The 18,149-nt window shown below is 36.4% G+C and overlaps 1 protein-coding gene across 1 annotated transcript; it reads left to right on the forward strand.

Annotated features, from left to right (window-relative positions):
- Nucleotides 1-256: 256 nt before the first annotated feature.
- On the forward strand, nucleotides 257-17,048 carry LOC127949154 (succinate--CoA ligase [ADP/GDP-forming] subunit alpha, mitochondrial). The gene is made up of 9 exons (XM_052546120.1): nucleotides 257-395; nucleotides 1,749-1,849; nucleotides 4,270-4,386; nucleotides 4,652-4,864; nucleotides 5,661-5,718; nucleotides 6,580-6,663; nucleotides 6,756-6,907; nucleotides 13,790-13,978; nucleotides 16,727-17,048. The coding sequence occupies exons 1-9, from the start codon at nucleotides 362-364 to the stop codon at nucleotides 16,751-16,753; spliced, it is 975 nt and encodes a 324-aa protein (XP_052402080.1). The 5' UTR covers nucleotides 257-361; the 3' UTR covers nucleotides 16,754-17,048.
- The last annotated feature ends 1,101 nt before the right edge of the window (nucleotides 17,049-18,149 follow it).

Consider the following 18,149-nt stretch of genomic DNA (forward strand, 5'->3'; position numbering starts at 1 on the left):
CTTAGGTGTAATAACAGTGCAAAGAGTAATAATAATAATAATTGTAATTTACTGCTGATTATATATAATCAGATTAATTCTTAGGTTAAATTACATTACATTATTATTAAAGGCAGTCGTGAAAGAACAACATTACCCAGCATTCATTGCGCTTTTTATAAAATAATGTCTGTTTTCATGGATTATTTTAAAACACCGAACTAAATTTATTTCTAAAGTCACATTTAAGTATACGGTGCGTTGTACATGTTATTTACGCCCTATGTAGGCGTTTCTCTTCAGGCATCTAGCAGGACTACTATGTGCGCTGTCGTCTAGGTCCGTGTCTGTGCCGTCCGGTGTCATTGGTGAATGACCGAAGATGTCTCATAGCAGGTTGTTTGCCCGGTTGCTCTGTAAGTAAAACTGACACGAGTGTTGTTACATTTGAAACACATTGCTGTTTTTGTTTTGACCTTACTGCATCCTTTTTTCTAACGTTGGAGTTATTTATCTCTTGTTATTTTCATTGAACAGACACAGTGAGCTAATGCTAATGCTGCTGTGTTGGTGTTATCAGCACCAAGTGTAACATAATTAACGGTACACTTCTGGAACGTGACCTTTACTGGCAAACATGCTTAATTTCAAGCTCATCACGAGGTTAACTTGTATTTAATAGAGCAGTGCTAGTGAACATGAAATGTTGCAGACTGACAGCAGTGTAATTTTATGTTATATGTTGGAAAGGTCTGTGTCTTGGCTACAGTTATTTTACTTGGCGTAATCGTAATAGTTTGATAGGTGTTAGTTCACGTAGACTAGTGTGAAAAGCTGTGTGTGGTTGCTTGTACTTCACTGTCATCAGTGCATAACTCTTTAAATCCTTTTTGTTTTCTCTTTTAAAATGAATATAGTAGTAAATGAATATAGTAGTAAATCAAAATGGTCAGGGCGTTTTACAAAAGAGTATTTCCAGTTTTGAAACTTTTTGTTCTCTTAACTCTTCCAGTCTTGTGCAATGTCAATAAGGGAATTTTCACTCACAGAAAGTAGTATTGACCAACTTCTCTAACACTGCGGTACACTGCTTACTATACTTTTTCAGAAGCAACCGTATGCTAAATTAATTTACAGTGTAATTTATTGTTGCATTTATTTCACATGTGTAGAAATTCATGCAAAATGGATATGCTATTGAGTAGATAAGCAACTGATTGTCTAAGAGTGGTTTAAAGTGAACTTTAACCAAGAGAATGTATGTACCATTAAATCCTCTCAGTTGTGATCAATAGCCTGTTTCTTGAAGTGGTGACTCGTGATCTTTTGTTACATCATTCAGGAGATAAAATTCTTTGCTGATCACTTATAAACTTAAGCATGATGCTTTGTAACTAGTGTTGTCGGTTTGACCCCAATCTTATTTCCAGACTATGTGAGGTCAAGGCAGCATGACATTTGGACATCAGATCCTGTAGGGAGCTTACAAATTAATGTGAATGAATCTAGACCTAGACCAAGTTTACTAATGAATCTGCAAAGTTGACTTTAAAGGGGTCACATGATGCAATTTCAATTTTCTCCTTCCTCTTTGGAGTGTTACAAGCTCTTGGTGCATAAAGAAGATCTGTAAAGATTTCTAAAGACTAAAGTCTCAAATCCAAAGATATATTCTGTATAAAAGTTAAGAGTCATTATTTTAAAGGTTTAATAGGTGTATTTACTGAATCTTGCTTCTTATTCCACTGCTGTTGTGTTTGTATTTGCAGTGCAGCAGGCAGGGGTGAGACACTGTTATACTGGCAACAGGAAGAACCTTTACATCGACAAGAACACTAAGGTCATCTGTCAAGGCTTCACAGGAAAACAGGTCAGTAGCTACAGTCTGTGTTTCCCTCAACACCCTGGATTTCAGCCTAAATATCTTAAAGGCTCTCCTGTTTTTTATTTAGTCACTAATTGGAATGCAGTCTACTTGATTGTGGCACTGTGAAAAACAAATCCTGTCAATTTGATAACAAAATTCCAATAATAAATGTAATATTGATACTCTTGTTTTTTTTTTTGAAACTGTAGGACTCAAAATATTTTCTCTGCTGCTCATTTACATAATACCACTGATGCTGTTGATAAAGCCAACATTTATTTGACCCAAAATATTTAAATGTGGATAAATCCAGTTTTGCAAACAGTGAGTCAAAGAACACAGATGATTTTGATGTAAAGCCTACATGCTTATGGAACTCCAAAATAGCATTTATAATTTTGACGCAACATTTTAAGGATCTGTAGGCTACAGTGGTCATTATTTCTTCCTTGTTTGTAATAATGTGAGCATAACATTTTGAGAGCAACGTGGGTTTTGATGCCAAAAAAGAAACATATCTGGGAGATGGTGATGTAGTAATATTAATAATAATAAATACAAATAAGATCATTTTTAAACTAAAATCATAAATTAATTAAATACTTTTTCATACAATGTATAATATGACTACTTCAAAGCATACAGTCCTACTTGAGTTGGTTTTGAAATGTACTCTCCATTCTTGTTTTATTTTATGAAATAAGGATTGATGTCTGTCCATAGGCCCTTTACACTAAAACTGCTGGCTCCAAAATCCAATAACCTTGCTTTTCTCACCACTGTTATTTATGTCGTAGCTCTCATTGTATTTCTCTCGATCTCCTTCACCCTCTTTCAAATGACTCTTTACTATAATAAAGGGTTATTAGATGAAGTTTTAATGAACACTCGTTATAATTAGAAGGGATGAGGAATGACTGGAGTGTCATCGCGGCATATTAACTTTGCTGTACGGCTACATAAGCAAACCATATCTCAAATTAATCGGCACACTGATAACGGAGGCAGCGTTCAGGAAAAACGGCGAAGTTAGCACAGCACTTCAGTGCTAATGAAAGCATGAGAACAAATGATAGTAGAAAAGTTGGCGAGAGGACGCTCTGAGTGGAAATGGATCGAAAACGTGCCAGATTTCTCATTCTTTCTAATTATATGTCTAACATTATAGTGGAAGATATTGACTTGGTACTAGCGACCCTTGCCTTTGGACTTATCTGCGATGTTTCAAAATAATTTGTAATAATTAACATGGATGTGGTGGGGAAGGAAGGTTAAAGTTCATGATGTACAATTTCCACTGACTGGTCAAATTCATAATCATAGGGAAATAGTCATTTTCATTTTCATTGATTTTAAAGTGCATCACATACTAAAAATTGCATTCGTAAGTCTATGTTCTGGGCTACATGCAGATGAATTAGATATGTCACGTTCTGCATTAGTGTCTCTAAATGTGAAAGGATTTATCTATGTACTTAAAAAAATCTTTATGCTGTTCATGCTTTGGCAGCAGGTTCGCTTTTGGGTTTAGTACAGATTTTATTATTTAACATCCTTTATTAACAACATATTTCTGCATTACATTGGTTGTAGCAGGTTCACAAAACAATAAAAACAAGTGCTGCATTAAAAGTTAAGAACAAATCTAATAAAATAATCAGGGACCTTTTTAAAAATAAGCTTCAGCCATTTCTTCTAATGCTGAGATTTGTAGAACAGCGGGTGCTTCCCACAAACAGCTGTGGTTCAAGGTTTAGTGAACTTTCACACAGTTTGCTCTAATGTATCTTTAGTTCCTTTGGTGCTCATTGCATGATAGCATCTGCTTGTTTAGAAGCAGCAGTGGACTGTGGATCACCATCAACAAATGATCTTTTTGGACTGGCGAAGAAGTTTTGTGTTTCAGATACAGTATGTTTTCATAGTATGTAAATGTTTATGATTTAAAAGTAAAATGTGATTCTTTGTTATATGTCCCCTTTGGAGTTAACCCTCTGGAGTCTAAGGGTATTTTTGGGGCCTGGAGAAGTTTTGTCATGCCCTGACATTTGTGCTTTTTTCAGTTTCTTATACACATCTAAATGGTAAAGTGTAATCTCACTGTACAACAGCACAAACTTGGCTATAATAATATGTGAGCAGCATGTATGTACATGATTGTGTTTTTGAGAAAAACAAATTTTTATGCATGGTTAGTGAAAAACAAAAAATGTTAAAACACTTGAATAAGGCAATAAAACACACAAATCACATTGGTTCCCGGGATTTTTGAGAACTGGAGCTTGTAGCCTAGAATTTTTCTTTCTAAATTATGTGAAAATCATCTTGTTTACTCACTTATAGGAGCTGACTGTGCTGAACTTTAAGTCAAATTCTTCTCTGTCCTTGGTTGAAAGATGTCTGTTTTCTCTCTCTGTCTCCAGGGCACCTTTCACAGTCAGCAGTCTCTGGACTATGGCTCGCAATTAGTAGGAGGAGTGTCCCCAGGCAAGGGGGGCAAAACACACCTGGGTCTGCCAGTCTTCAACTCTGTGAAGGAGGTAATGGCCTGTGTGACTGTTGACAGTCTCCAGTGAGTCACAGTTACTTCTTTTGGACAGCTGCTCTGATTCTCTGAGGGTATTAGGGGACCTATTTAGAGCAAATAACACCAACAGTAACCGAAGCGTTAAAGACCAGAGGCCAGTTGTGTAATCAGTTTAGACACTTTAACATTAAGCCCGACTAAAATACCCAAAATTGGAAGTTTGAACAAATTTTTTGATTTGGTTCTGTTACTGATTGTTCGGATGTTGTTTTTTTTAGGCTAAAGATGGCACAGGGGCCAATGCCACAGTGATCTATGTGCCTCCTCCTTTCGCGGCAGCCGCCATCATCGAAGCAATTGATGCAGAGATATCACTGGCCGTCTGTATCACAGAGGGAATCCCTCAGCAAGACATGGTGCGCGTCAAACACAAGCTGCTCCGCCAGAGCAAGACCCGCCTCGTCGGACCCAACTGTCCTGGTGTCATCAACGTAAGGGCTGCACTTACACTGTTATTTATTTCCTTTTTTTTTTTGTCCCCACACAGCTTTGTTTTTGGAAACTCAACTAGATGTTTTGAAGAGGTGTATGGTTGAAGTTGGCAAAATTGTGGATGTAATTTTAACAAAAAGAAGCTACTCTTTGCCTACTGTAAAACACTGTAGGAAATTATTTATGTATTAAATGGATCAAAAGATTTTTTTTTTTAAATCAGTGATTTTCTTTTTGAATTTCCAATTGATGAAAGAATCTTGAAAAAAAAAGTCTTAGTTTCTCGAAAAATATTAAGTGGCACAACTGTTTTCAGCATTGATGATGATGAGAAATCTTTCTTGAGCAGCAAATCATAGTAGAAAGATTTCTGAAGGATCGTGTGACACTTAAGACTGGGGTAATGGGTGCTAAAAAACTCAGTTTTGCCATCACAGAAATATAATACATTAAAACTATATTAAAATAGAAAATAGTTATTTGAAATTGTAAAACTGTTTTACAGTATTACTGTTTTAATGTGTTTTTGATTAAATGTAGCCAAAAAAAACATAAATTGGACTAACCTTGAAATTTTGACAGGTGGCATCAAGTTATAAGCAAGTTATTACATTTGGATAAAAGATGAACTTTTTATAATGTGCAGCAATGAAGCAATGAATTATGTGTAGTAAATTGTGTTGTGAATTTAGGTTGACTCTATACCCCTGCTGCTTGCAACTTTACTTGCCTAAAGTAAAATGTCTAACTTTAAATGAACTTTAATGGCGTTTTTTTTCCTCTATCGATTTTTAGCCTGGCGAGTGCAAAATTGGGATCATGCCTGGACACATCCACAAGAAAGGAAGAATTGGTAAGAGCTCCATGGAATGACACCTTTTTTATGGCAAAGAAAAACTCAGTCATCCTTTTAGAAGATTTTGACAGTGTGGAGCATAACATGCTGATCAAATAGGACCTTAAGAGATCCTTGACAAGCCTAGCGTGCCTCGTGTCTTCATGCTCATAAAAGAAGCATCAAAGACAGAGCTAGCGGGTCTCGTTTTGAGATGGACACTTTTTAATGCGTTGGATATGTTTGAGTTTCTCACCATGTCAGATATGAACTCCGATGTAGACCGTAGCACAGAGTTCAGGCTGCTAAAAAGAGAGGTGCATCAGTCATCTGTCAGGGAAGTTTAAACTGCATTTTCAAGTCAAACCACTAGAGAGATGGCACAGGTTTTTGAGTAGTACTCAGACTTTGCTTGTTTCTGTAATAAAAGTTGTGATCTCATAAAATGTCTCTCTTGAAATGGTTGAGCCAAAGTTGGCCCTTTCCAAGGTTTTTTATTTATTTATTTATTTATTTTTAATACTGCTTGGTTGCATTTGGGCTTAACAGAACAGCAGAAAAAAGTGCATTAATATGTTAAAAAGTACTAGAAATTTATATTTTTGCTTTCTAGACAATTGTCAGTACAGGACATTGATCTGCGATCATATAATCAATGAAAGAAAAGTAGAGACTCATGCTTATGTTAAATGTTGTATTTAATTTATTGATGTCCTCTGATTAAATTTAAATGCTAATTTATTTTATATACCTATTGATTAATCAAATGTATGCACAATTAACAATTAAGTAAAATTAATATGTTTAATTAACAACCAAACTAAATGATAATAATATTTCAATTCATATTTATCTTGCTTTCTTCTTTTCCTTTTTTAGGCATCGTATCTAGATCGGGCACCCTTACGTATGAAGCTGTACATCAGACGACACAAGTGGGTCTAGGGCAGTCGTTGTGCGTTGGTATGGAAAACTAGCAATCGGTCATCCATTATTATTAATCTACGAAGTGTTTAGAGCAGAGAGGTCTTTGAACAGTGTGTGATTTCTTTCAGGTATTGGTGGAGACCCTTTTAATGGTACTAACTTCATTGACTGCCTGGAGGTGTTCCTGCAGGACCCCAAAACTGAGGGCATCATTCTGATTGGAGAGATTGGGGGAGATGCAGAAGAGAACGCAGCAGAATACCTGAAACAGCACAACTCTGTAAGCTGCTTCTCATATGCTCAAATCTAAAAAAAAAAAACTTTAAATGTAAAAGGTATATATAAATATGAACTTGATTTAATAATATTAGTTAAAACTTGAACACTCACGTAACACAAGGCAAACTGATTTTTCTTTGAGCCATCTCCATTTGTTTATGTACTAATTTACTTTTGGGAAGGGATTTGTTCAAAAAACATAAATAGAAAAGTAATATATATGCAATATATATATATATTTTTTTTTTAGCTGTATGCAGGGAAATTTATGCCAAGGAATTAACCTAAAAATGTTGTTCCATCCAAATAGGCAATCAGTCATATTTGAACACATGCAAATAAAATTTTGTATCTCTGTCTCTTCACAACACACAAATATTTGATGGATTCTATAGACTTGTAGTATAATGCACAAGTCATATGCATATTTTATGCAAGCTTTATTTTATTGTTTTGGTGGACTTTTCCTTTAAGAATTTCTACACGTCTCCACTCAGAGGAGAAGAGTCATTGTTATTCATTCATGGATTGCTTTTAGGCCCATGAACCAGTGCTTTGTTTTTTTTCCTGGCCCCTTGGGAAGTACATATTGTTTTTCATCTTCTGGATATTGGCAGCTTTCTCCAACAAACAGGAACCCTCACCACACATGGAGCTCCTCTTTCCTTGCTAGCAGGAGCTCCTCGACCCTGGAGCTCACATTGTTACTGTGAATGAGAACACAGCCTCCAGCTGCTCTTTGATCTGTTTTGGCTGTGAAGGAAAGTCTACATAGCTTTTGTTGTGATCTTTGGACCAGTCAGGCTGGATTCCACTCAGTCAAAGACCTCCTCCACTCCTAACAGCACCTTGGCTTGTCTCATCATTAGCCATGTCAGATTTATTCCTCCAGTTTGAGAGTCATACAGAAGGCTTATGTGTTAAGTGTCTTGCATTGGAAGAAATTTCAGTCTGTTATATAAAATAAAACTAGCATTGGCACAGTGAATACTCATAGTTTCAGCTACACTGATTGAGGCAGACTACATGCGAATGTCCATTTTTTTTCAAGAGGAACCCAGGGGGCCAGACATGATTGAGTGCGTGGTAGTGCTGGGGCACGGTAACCACAGAAAAATCAAGCAAATCGCTCCGGTTACGTTCACAGCATGAACAAGTGCCTTATTTTGTAGTGAGTGCTTGGATGTTCAAAGAAACACTCCATTCTTTGAATCAGTCCATGATAAAGAGCTCATTTTTATTGTCGCCACATTTGAACTGAACCGAAATAACAAAACCTGGAATTTCTGAAAGTGTTGAGTTTCACAGTCGCAGAAACCATTAAACACTTTGGTGTACCTGGAGAAAAGCTAGCGTGTAGCTCTTTGAGCACACATTAGCACTGTGAAAGGGGTTTTTTTTTTCTGGGTTGTCAATTAAATTAGTGGGAGAATTGATTTGCCGGAAATTATTTTTCACAGACTAGTTGCAAATTGTATGAAATTGCTCCTTTCAGATGAATTTTTCTCATTATCTCAACAAGGTAGTTTTTAAAGATGGCCTTGGCTATGAATAATGGAGATCAATACATAGGCATGCAACATTCCATGCAGCAGCTTTAGCCTTGGGAGAAGTATTTGGCAGTTATGAAATTTTCTGTCTATGCTGCTGTTAACAAGAGCTGAATTGATCAGACTGTTAAACGCATACTGGTCTCATTAAGAAGTGTGGGCAGGGATGATACATCAGATTCCAGGCGGTAATGGAAGCGGCGAGACATACAGGAGCTTGTAAACCATTAACTCCAGAAAAAGTCATGTCATATTTTTATTTTGCAGGATGAACCATTTTAGACTGGCTTAGGAAGAATGCCTGTTTTTCTTATGGAATAATAGTAGTGACAAAGGGCTCATGGTCCAATCCCATAACGTCACAGTGCATTTTTACGCCCCCACTCTTCCTGCTGGATCCATATCTGATGCTTGCTTTCCATTAGCTGAAGTCGCGTTGTACAAATAATGGTGCAAGCACCCTGTTTTCCCCTCTTCTTCTAATTTATCAACTCCCAACATGCATACAACCAGTAAGTCCTTGTGTCAGAATTGCTAAGGCAAACTGCAAAATTGCTTTTCTGCCAAATTAGCATACTGATATGAATATTCCTCTCAAGTGCTTGTCAGCTTCACGCTTGTTTTTGCTTATTGCTAACATTAGTCACCTAGGAAGCATTGCCCATTAAGATCCACTTGCAGTCCACAGTCACTGCAACACCATTGGAAGCTGCTGAATGATCAAGAGGAAGCTTTCTAACTGTTAATGTGGAACCTGACAAACTGTGTTTTCGGCAAACGTCCTTTGCATACCTATCAGTTATTTTTCTGGAGTTTGTTCTGAAAAAAATCCATTAAATTTATGTTTACTCAAAAATGACAATTCTGTGTTGGTATGTTTTACCGTGGAATACATAATGATTTTTGTAGAAAAACATGTTTGAGTAAACAGGGAATAGAATTTGCATTTTTGGGAGAACTGTTCCTTTAAGACCCTTTTTTGACTCTTCCTAGACAAGCTCAAAATAAGGTCGACTGGAGAGTGTCTGAAGAAGCAGTTGTCATTTAACTAAAAAGGGAGTACAAAATGAAAGGATGGTGTTCCACTAGGAAATTGTCTCCAGGTTTTGTGCATGGGCAAAATATAATTACCTCCGTTCATTATCGTAATCTTCCCAGATTAGGCTTTAGTCTGTAGTCGGCTGCGTGAGCATGAACAGCTTGAGCTTTGAACCGAAGACGGCTCCTGTGGAGCGCCGTAATGTTAGTGGGTAGTTGAAGATTATCAAGTATTAGTCAGGCTGCCAATGACTGGCGGTCACATTCATTTCATCTTCTCCACCTAAAGTTTGCATTCCCATTTAAAGTTCTTAGTCAAATAAAAAATTGACAGTGAAATTAAGGAACCTATTCTTCTCTGAGATGCTAATGAGCTTGAGCAGAATGCACAGCTTTTTTGAGTGATTGTCAGTGGAGAAAGATGCAGAATGAAGGGGCTGGCGCATGCTAACCAGGCCAACACTTGACATGTAGTTTGAGATTCACCCCAGGTACAGCTTCAGCCTTCTAAGAAAAGCTGTCCAAATGTCCCCAAAACATCCAAAATGGTAGGCTACAATTTTATTCTATTGTTGGCAGCTGCGGTTGTGATTATGACAACCCACATCCCACTCTGCCATTCACGAAGACAGAATATGGTGGGAATGAGGGAAAAACAGACCTGAGCATGATGGTCCATGAGCAATGACAGTTAATTGGCGTGGACATGACAAATTGGCCTCTTTGAAAGTGAGATTGTATTAAATGACATACTCGAGCCACTGTCTGCCCATCTGCTTACTCCCACACAAGCTATTACATGCCTTGATCAGCCTCCCTTTTAATGCCAGTTTTGAGCACAGTATGTGCCATCTGAAAGCCTCTGCACTTATCTTTACCTCTTATTTACAAGTCTGTGAACTGCATTTTGAGGAAATAAAAATAGACTCACCTCCTGTAATTGTCTCAAAACATTTTCTTGTAGGCCTTACTTAATGCCACTATGGCAATGGTTATTTTTATGAAGACCCATAATGCAGTTGCTTTAGGAATGAATTTATATAGTGTTTTATTTTTATATTTGTACTTTCAATTTCTTGAATGTTTCTGCTAAATACACCTATTGTACCTGAAAATAAAGCAGGTTTATATATATATATATATATATATATATATATATATATATATTATGTGTAGTTGTAATGTGTATCTTAATTATTCTTTTATCTTTGTTATTAAAAAAATAAGAACAAGATTTTTATCTTTCTTGTCTTTGGCCTAAATAGCTGCCATTCTTCTTATTTATTTATTTTTGTTACCTTGAAAGGCTTTGTCTTTATAAAAAGGAAAGTAGTTTGGCTGTAATGCTCAGACAACTTAACACAGAATTTTGTTAAAATCGTGATATTTCAAAAAAAGAAAATAAAAAGAAATGGTAAAATATTTTTGCATACTGCTCACACCTACATGTCTTACAGAAGTTTAGGACTGCATACGTTTTGTGAGCGAAAAATAAAAATATATGCAAAGTAATTAAGGGGAACACATACGTTTTGTGAGCGAACGTGATGCACTTCAGGGGAAGACGGACGTTTTGTGAGCAAATGCAAAAATGTACGCAAAGTATTTAAGGGGATTGCATACATTTTGTGAGTGAAGGCAAAATAATTTGGGGATACTCATACGCTTTGTCAGCAAATGCGAAATAATTCAAGGGAACCCATGAATTTTGTGAGCGAGCACAAAGTATTTCAAGGGAAAAGCATACTTTTTAAAATTGTTTTCAATTCAACAAAATAACGTAAACTCAAACAAACAAAATCCAGAATGTATTTGCATATGTGTGGAGTAAACCAGTTTTGTATTATTGTTTTCTTTGCAGTTGTAAAACCAGCAAACAACATTATCTTCTTTAATGAACTTATACAGAAGTTAGAATCATCATTGAGAAGACATAAAAATGGATTGGACATGTAATTAAGTTGTAGTAAAAAGGACAAAACAGAATTCACGAGTCCATAGATTGACAACGATTAGACATTTCCAAAACATGTGGAGAAAAGTACCTGATGTTACAGATATGACAGTTATAGTTTGATTGCAGTTTCATTTTAAACCTCGTAAGGAGTAATGGATGTTCTATGGATGACTTTAAAATAGATCAGATGATGAGCCAAGTTTTTAGAAGTTAAAGTCAGATTAGACCACACACTCTCCCAGTTGACTGATAAGTCAAAATCTGTTAGTTCACAATTCCAGATAAATTCAATAGAAAGAGACATTACAGTGTGATCATTACGTTTAGTATATATTAAAGAAACAGATGGCCAACCAGAGAATGGTGCGATCCAATCCCAGATAGGATGAGAGGAAATGAGGGATACCCAGGGAACTCGATAGGCATTGAGAGCAGAGAGTAACTGAAAAAAGATAATATGATGATGCTGGTAAACAAAACTTAGTTCTTGAAATGAGCAAAGTCCTGGGTTATCGTAGAAGTCACTGCATGTGTTTATGCCCATTGGAGAGCAAGAGGGCTGGATAAATGGGCGATTTCCACATAAAAATGTAAAGTTGTGCCATAAGGGTGTGTTGTTACAAAATTTGAAAGGTTTTTCCATCAGACGTTCCACCATTTTCCAGATCATAATAGAATTGGCCACAACCGGGCCAAATTTTTTAAAATCATTTTTATTTCCTGTGCCAGCAAATAAAATATCTTGGAGCCTCTGTGGTTTAACCTTGTCAGCTTTGATTACTCTCCATAAAGCTTTTGATTGAGGATCAACTCAAATAAGAAGAGCCTTAAATTCTAATATAATTCAAAATTTGGCACAGCCAATCCTCCCGAAATTATAGGATGCTGCAATGTGACATGTTTTATTCTGGGTCGTTTACCATTCCACATAAACTGGGAAATTATGGAATTGATCTCCTGGAGATAACCATAAGAAATAACATGGAGGAGGGGAAAGCGGCAGCATAGAAAAAAAGACAATTAAGCAGAGGTAACATTCATTTTAACGGTGGCCTTGGAGAGAGACTTTAAGATTATTCCATCTTTGAGTGTCCCTTCTGATCTTGATTTAAATGTTATTAAAAGTGTTTCCGGCAATTTGATGAATGTCTTTATATATGGTAATACTCAAGTAAATTAAATCATCTATAATAGGAATGAATGAAGGGATAGGAGAGTTGATATAAGACTGATGCCTCAGGTGATTGGTAGAGTGTCTTAATCATAGAAATGTAATGTTCACAGAAACCAGAACAATGCAGAACTGCCAACATATAGTTCCACTCTAGCCTGTCAAAGGCTTTTTCTGTGTCAAGTGAAAAGAGTGCAAAAGGACTCGGAAGAGAGTCTGCAAAATCAAGTACATGAAACAGTCGACACGCATAATAGGACACATGACGTCTCTTAATAAAACCGGTTTGGTCCTCTTAATTAAGCTATGAATTACTTTCTCCATGCGAAAGTGAAGCGTTTTAGTATAAACTTTTCGATTGCATGGGATGAGTGATAGTGGTCTGTAGTCAGAACGGATCTTTACCGACTCTCTACAAAATGACTCCTCAAAATAGGTTTTGGTTTTGTACAGATTTGTTGTTAATTAACATAGGATTTGTGATAACCTGGTCATCCGAAGATTTCACTGCACTGATATATGCCTTAGACTCACATTCCCAGCCAATAAGTGGCTGGGTCGCTCTGATTCTAAATAATATTTTTTAGGGAACGCATACTTTTTGTAAGTGAATGCAAAAAAAAAAAAAACATGTGCATGTATTTCAGGGGAATGCATACATTTTGTGAGAGAAAATTTTTCAAGAGAACTGAAAATCTTTTAAAAGTAAATGTAAAAGCATTGAAATAAATGTTATCTTCCCTTCTAATTTTTTTTTTTTTTTTTTTTTTTTAATCACCCAATATTAATTGTTCTGGTTAATATGTACATCATGATGGTATATGATGATATATATCTATCTATATATATATATATATATATATATATATATATATATATATATATATATATATATATATATATATATATATATATATATATATATATATTAGCAAGATTCATTGAATAGGAAGATCACAAACAATCATTTGAAACAGACCATTTGTAACAGTTTAAATGTCTTTACTGTCAATTTACTATCATAGTCAATTGTCAATGTTGTCACCTTACACATTGCCAGTGTATCCTTTCCTTTCTGTATACAAGAATTCATTTCGTTCAAAACAAAAGAGTATGTATTTATTTCAAAGACTTGTGTCATATATGTTTTTTTTTTTTACTCTTTAGGGTGCCAATGCTAAGCCAGTGGTGTCATTCATTGCTGGCTTGACGGCTCCTCCTGGAAGGAGAATGGGACATGCAGGAGCCATCATTGCCGGAGGCAAGGGGGGTGCCAAAGAGAAGATCGCCGCTCTGCAGTCGGCTGGAGTCGTCGTCAGCATGTCTCCGGCTCAGCTGGGCAGCACCATGCACAAGGTGAGAACGTTTTTTCTCAGTGTGAGCTGTAATTCAGAGGCAGAGTCACCACAGAGCTGTCACCTCGTGTTTTACCTCACTAAATGCTCAGTGCTGTTTTTGGTTCTGCAAACTCAAACATGCTGAGAGCAAGCCTTTAAAAATAAACCTTTCTAGTAAAAAAAGAAATATATATATATACACGGTATATTTATTTTTTTCATCTCTTAGTTTAAAGTCTCAGAGTTATGTGAGTTTGCTGATAACTCTTTTTAAAGTAGATTTATCAGCTTGTGTGGCTCTAGCAGAACTGGCTCTGGAAAATTCAGCATTCTGTGAGCCAAAGCAGTGACTAATATAAAGGTCCCCCTTAGACAATCACAGCAGTTTTTACCATGAGATATTCGATAGAAAGCTACACCGCAAGAGAGGAAATTAACAAAGCTCCATTTATATTGGTGAGTTAGCAGCTCTGTCTCTTTATCTCAATTTATCATAGCCAGGACTTTTAACAAGATGTATAAAAAGTGAAAGCTTGTATTACACTCATTCATCATTTTAGCCTTTCATTATCAGCCCTAGCAAACGCTCCTTCCTCTGCATCAATACCATTTTCTCTCCTCTTCCACCACTCCCCTGGATTCTAATTTGTAATCATCGGAAGTAATGATGAAAAACACTCTGGCTGGTTGTTAATTTTGCAGCCCATTGTGTTCATACATCTGTGTTTATCTCATTGGCCAATTTAATAATGATGGCACATACACACGCCTCAAACTTAAATTGTGTGTTTCCCTGCTTTTCCTCCATGTCAACAGGCACACACATATAGAGGCAACTCACTCGCAGTGTAACTGCCCCAGTCACAACCTGAATATTAACCCTTAATTCCCCATTACGTCTCATTATTATAATAATAATATTCCACAATGTTACTGTTTTTACTGTTTAATGAAAAACATGAAAATAGAATCATACAGATCCCACAGTTTTCAGCTTTAGTTCGGTAGTGTATTTATAAAATAGCAATCCACACAGCAATATATAGAATATAAAGAATGTAAATGTCACAATGCGACACTTATGTAAAGATTTTTGAGTGATAACAGTTTTGAATCTTCATTTACACAGAGAGTTTGAACTATCTAAAGTGTCTTAATGCTTCACCGTTTCAGAAACATTAATGACCAAACAATCAATCAATCTTCACAATGATTCTTAATTGATATCACAAAATCTTTGCAACTGTTAAACACCCAGCCCTATTAGCTTACATTTACTGCACACGGGAAAATACTAAACAAGCTCTCGTTCTTTTTCCCCTCTCTTTTTGCTAATGATGTAATCACAGCAAATACTTAATTTCTTGTTGTGTTACTCAAGGCCATTTCCTCCAATCCAGAATATTTCAGTCTGCAGCAGACAGGGCACTACTTGAACATTAGATGGCAGTAGAGCTCCAAGTATTTTTCCAGATAAACCCGTGCATCTTCGTTTTTGAAACATGACATTTGCATAAGGGAATTCTCTCCGAAAAGCACCATTCCGTCACCCTTAGTTGAGGAAAATGCATTTTCAAAAGCACAATGCATCACCCTGTAGCTGTAAGCCTTTGTAAATTAACTATGTAAATAGCTATTCCTGACTGGAACAATCTACATTTGTCTTTGTATCATACAGTGCATTTCTCACAGCTTTTTGTTTACCCACAGCTTCTGTAAAGATTTTCCTGTGCAATTTAACCTTTATATGGCCTTAAATCCTGAAATTCACAGTGTCATTTTCTATTTAGTGCAGAGGGCTTTCCAGCTGTTGGAACTTCCACTTTGATAAATCAGATATACTGAAATATGAAATATATAGTTTCCTATTTGACTTTTTTTTTCTTTTTTTTTTTTTTTTAAGCAGTCTAGACGCTTAAAAAAATGGCAAACACACACAAACTCCAGAAACTCAATTTGATTCAGCAATGAAAGATTTTGTGCAACAGGCAGGCAAGGTCAAATCAGACCTAAAATGTGAAAAATATCTGAGACAAATACAGTACAATCCACATTTCCAAAGAATTGTTTCCAAACTTGATGAAAAACAAAAAGGGAAACGTCGCTTTATCGGCTAGTTATCAGCATGTCATAATCTGAGGGACACTCATGATGATGATTATATTTTCCATTTTTAAGGAGTAATTTACCCAGAAATAAAAATTCTATCATAATTTATAAGTTGTTATAAACCTGCGTGAGTTCCTTTCTCCTTTCTTAATTTTGTCTTGATCCTCATCCTCTTTGATTTTATGGAAAAGAGCAACATGGACATTCTTTTTATGTTCCACTGAAAGAATAAAGTTAACAGGTTTGGAACAATGTGAGATAAAGAAAATGACTGCATTTAAATTTTTAACGTCTTAAATTTATGCCACACTTAAAAAAGCCTCTCAGAGGTTTACATAATAAAAACAAACTTCATTAAAACAAAAAAAAGTACAATCAATAAATGAACATGAAACATAAAATGGAAAAGATTAAAAAAAATATCAATTGACTCTTGCTGCACAAATCTTATTTTGTTTATTATTTCAGCACTTTAAGCACAGTGTACTCTTTATTAAAACAGCAAATGTAACCAAACATGGCATTGTACTTTGTTGACTCAAACAAAACTAACTGCATAACAGACTCCTGCTATGGACACAGTGAAGGATGACCTTGCTCCCAGACCCTGCCGATCATGTTTGTTTGACCCCTGTTTACTCTTCCCTGTTCTCTGCAGGAGTTTGAGAAGAGGAAGATGTTGTAACTTGTTAGAGGAAGTGTAAGAAACAAACCGCCCCCCCTGCATTAGGACCTTCATCCCTGCTGGAGCCCACCAACTTCCTCCAGACTCAACCGTGCGCACACTTTGTGATTTGAGTGCATATTCCATATTTCCATCAGAAGAAAAAAAAAAAAAACATTTTAAAGTCTATCACAGCCTTCGTCTTAGAAGTGTACAGCCCAGGAACATATCCAGCCACAGCAATGTCAGCCATGTTGTTGCTTTGTCATGATGTTTTCTCTCCTTCTGAAACAGAAAATATATCTCTTACACTCTCTTCCTTGTAGTAGTTGACTTCTTTTTACATGTACCATTATGCTCTATTTCTTGACAGCAGCTCAATGCAGGTTTCCGGCGATTGTGTACTTGAAAGGAGCATGTTATCTTGATGAATTTTATCTCCTCTCTATGAGTGTTGTTTGAACGGCACAATGATGTTCACCCTTTGCATTAGAACTCATTTGTGCAATTGTAAGCCTTTGACATTCTTTCCCATTGCAATTCACACTAGCTCAGCGTGACCATTTGGTTTCCCGAGCCTTTGAGTGCATTAAATGTGACTTTTCTTTGCCATTCACAAAATCCACAGTTGTCGTAATGAAGGCCAATGCGAGACGTACTATTTAGTCTTTTTTCTTACGACAGCGTGACTAAATTGGAGCGCAAAATGGACCAAATTACTGGAATCTAGTTTGCATTGAAAAGAGCGGAACTACATGTCACCTGTCCCAGGCTTTTAGCAGGGATTTTCATTTGCAGACACAGGTTTATTCATTCTGACATGCCTCACTGGAAGGTAAAATGTGTGTGGGAGGACTTTCTCCTTTCGCCCTATAATTGCATCTCGCCTGCCTAATGACATGCATTCACATTTTATTCAGAGAAAGAATGAAAATCCAGGTCTTGAGAAGTGCTCAGAGTTGATGAATATTCTTAGTTGGCATCACATATTTATCAGCCTTAATTATGCAAGGTTGCACAGGTTGTCTGTATCGGGGAAAAAAAAAGTGAGTTCTCTCAGATTTGAAAAACACCAATTTGGGTGGAATGAGTGGGAGGAGGTCAGTATGGAAATGTCACAGAATGTATCGTACGCTGACTGTATCGTTCCAGCCCTCCAGCTGATCCGTAATGGGAAGAATATGGGCAGGAAAAACAGTGAGTGAGATGAGCTCTTGAACTGATGTGCATCACATCTCTGTATCTGTCTTTGTGGCGAACAGAAATTGGGACACATTCTTTGAGAAAATGATCACAGATTCGCTGACTGGGTGATATCTAATGCTACAGTGTCGCAAAATTTGCGGATGCGTACCAGCTTTTATTCTTAGATATAAGACTTGAAGTTATTAGTGCTCACCAGGGTAGATGGCTTGTA

This window comes from Carassius gibelio, chromosome B1 (assembly GCF_023724105.1).
Source record: "Carassius gibelio isolate Cgi1373 ecotype wild population from Czech Republic chromosome B1, carGib1.2-hapl.c, whole genome shotgun sequence".
NCBI classification, from domain to species: domain Eukaryota; kingdom Metazoa; phylum Chordata; class Actinopteri; order Cypriniformes; family Cyprinidae; genus Carassius; species Carassius gibelio.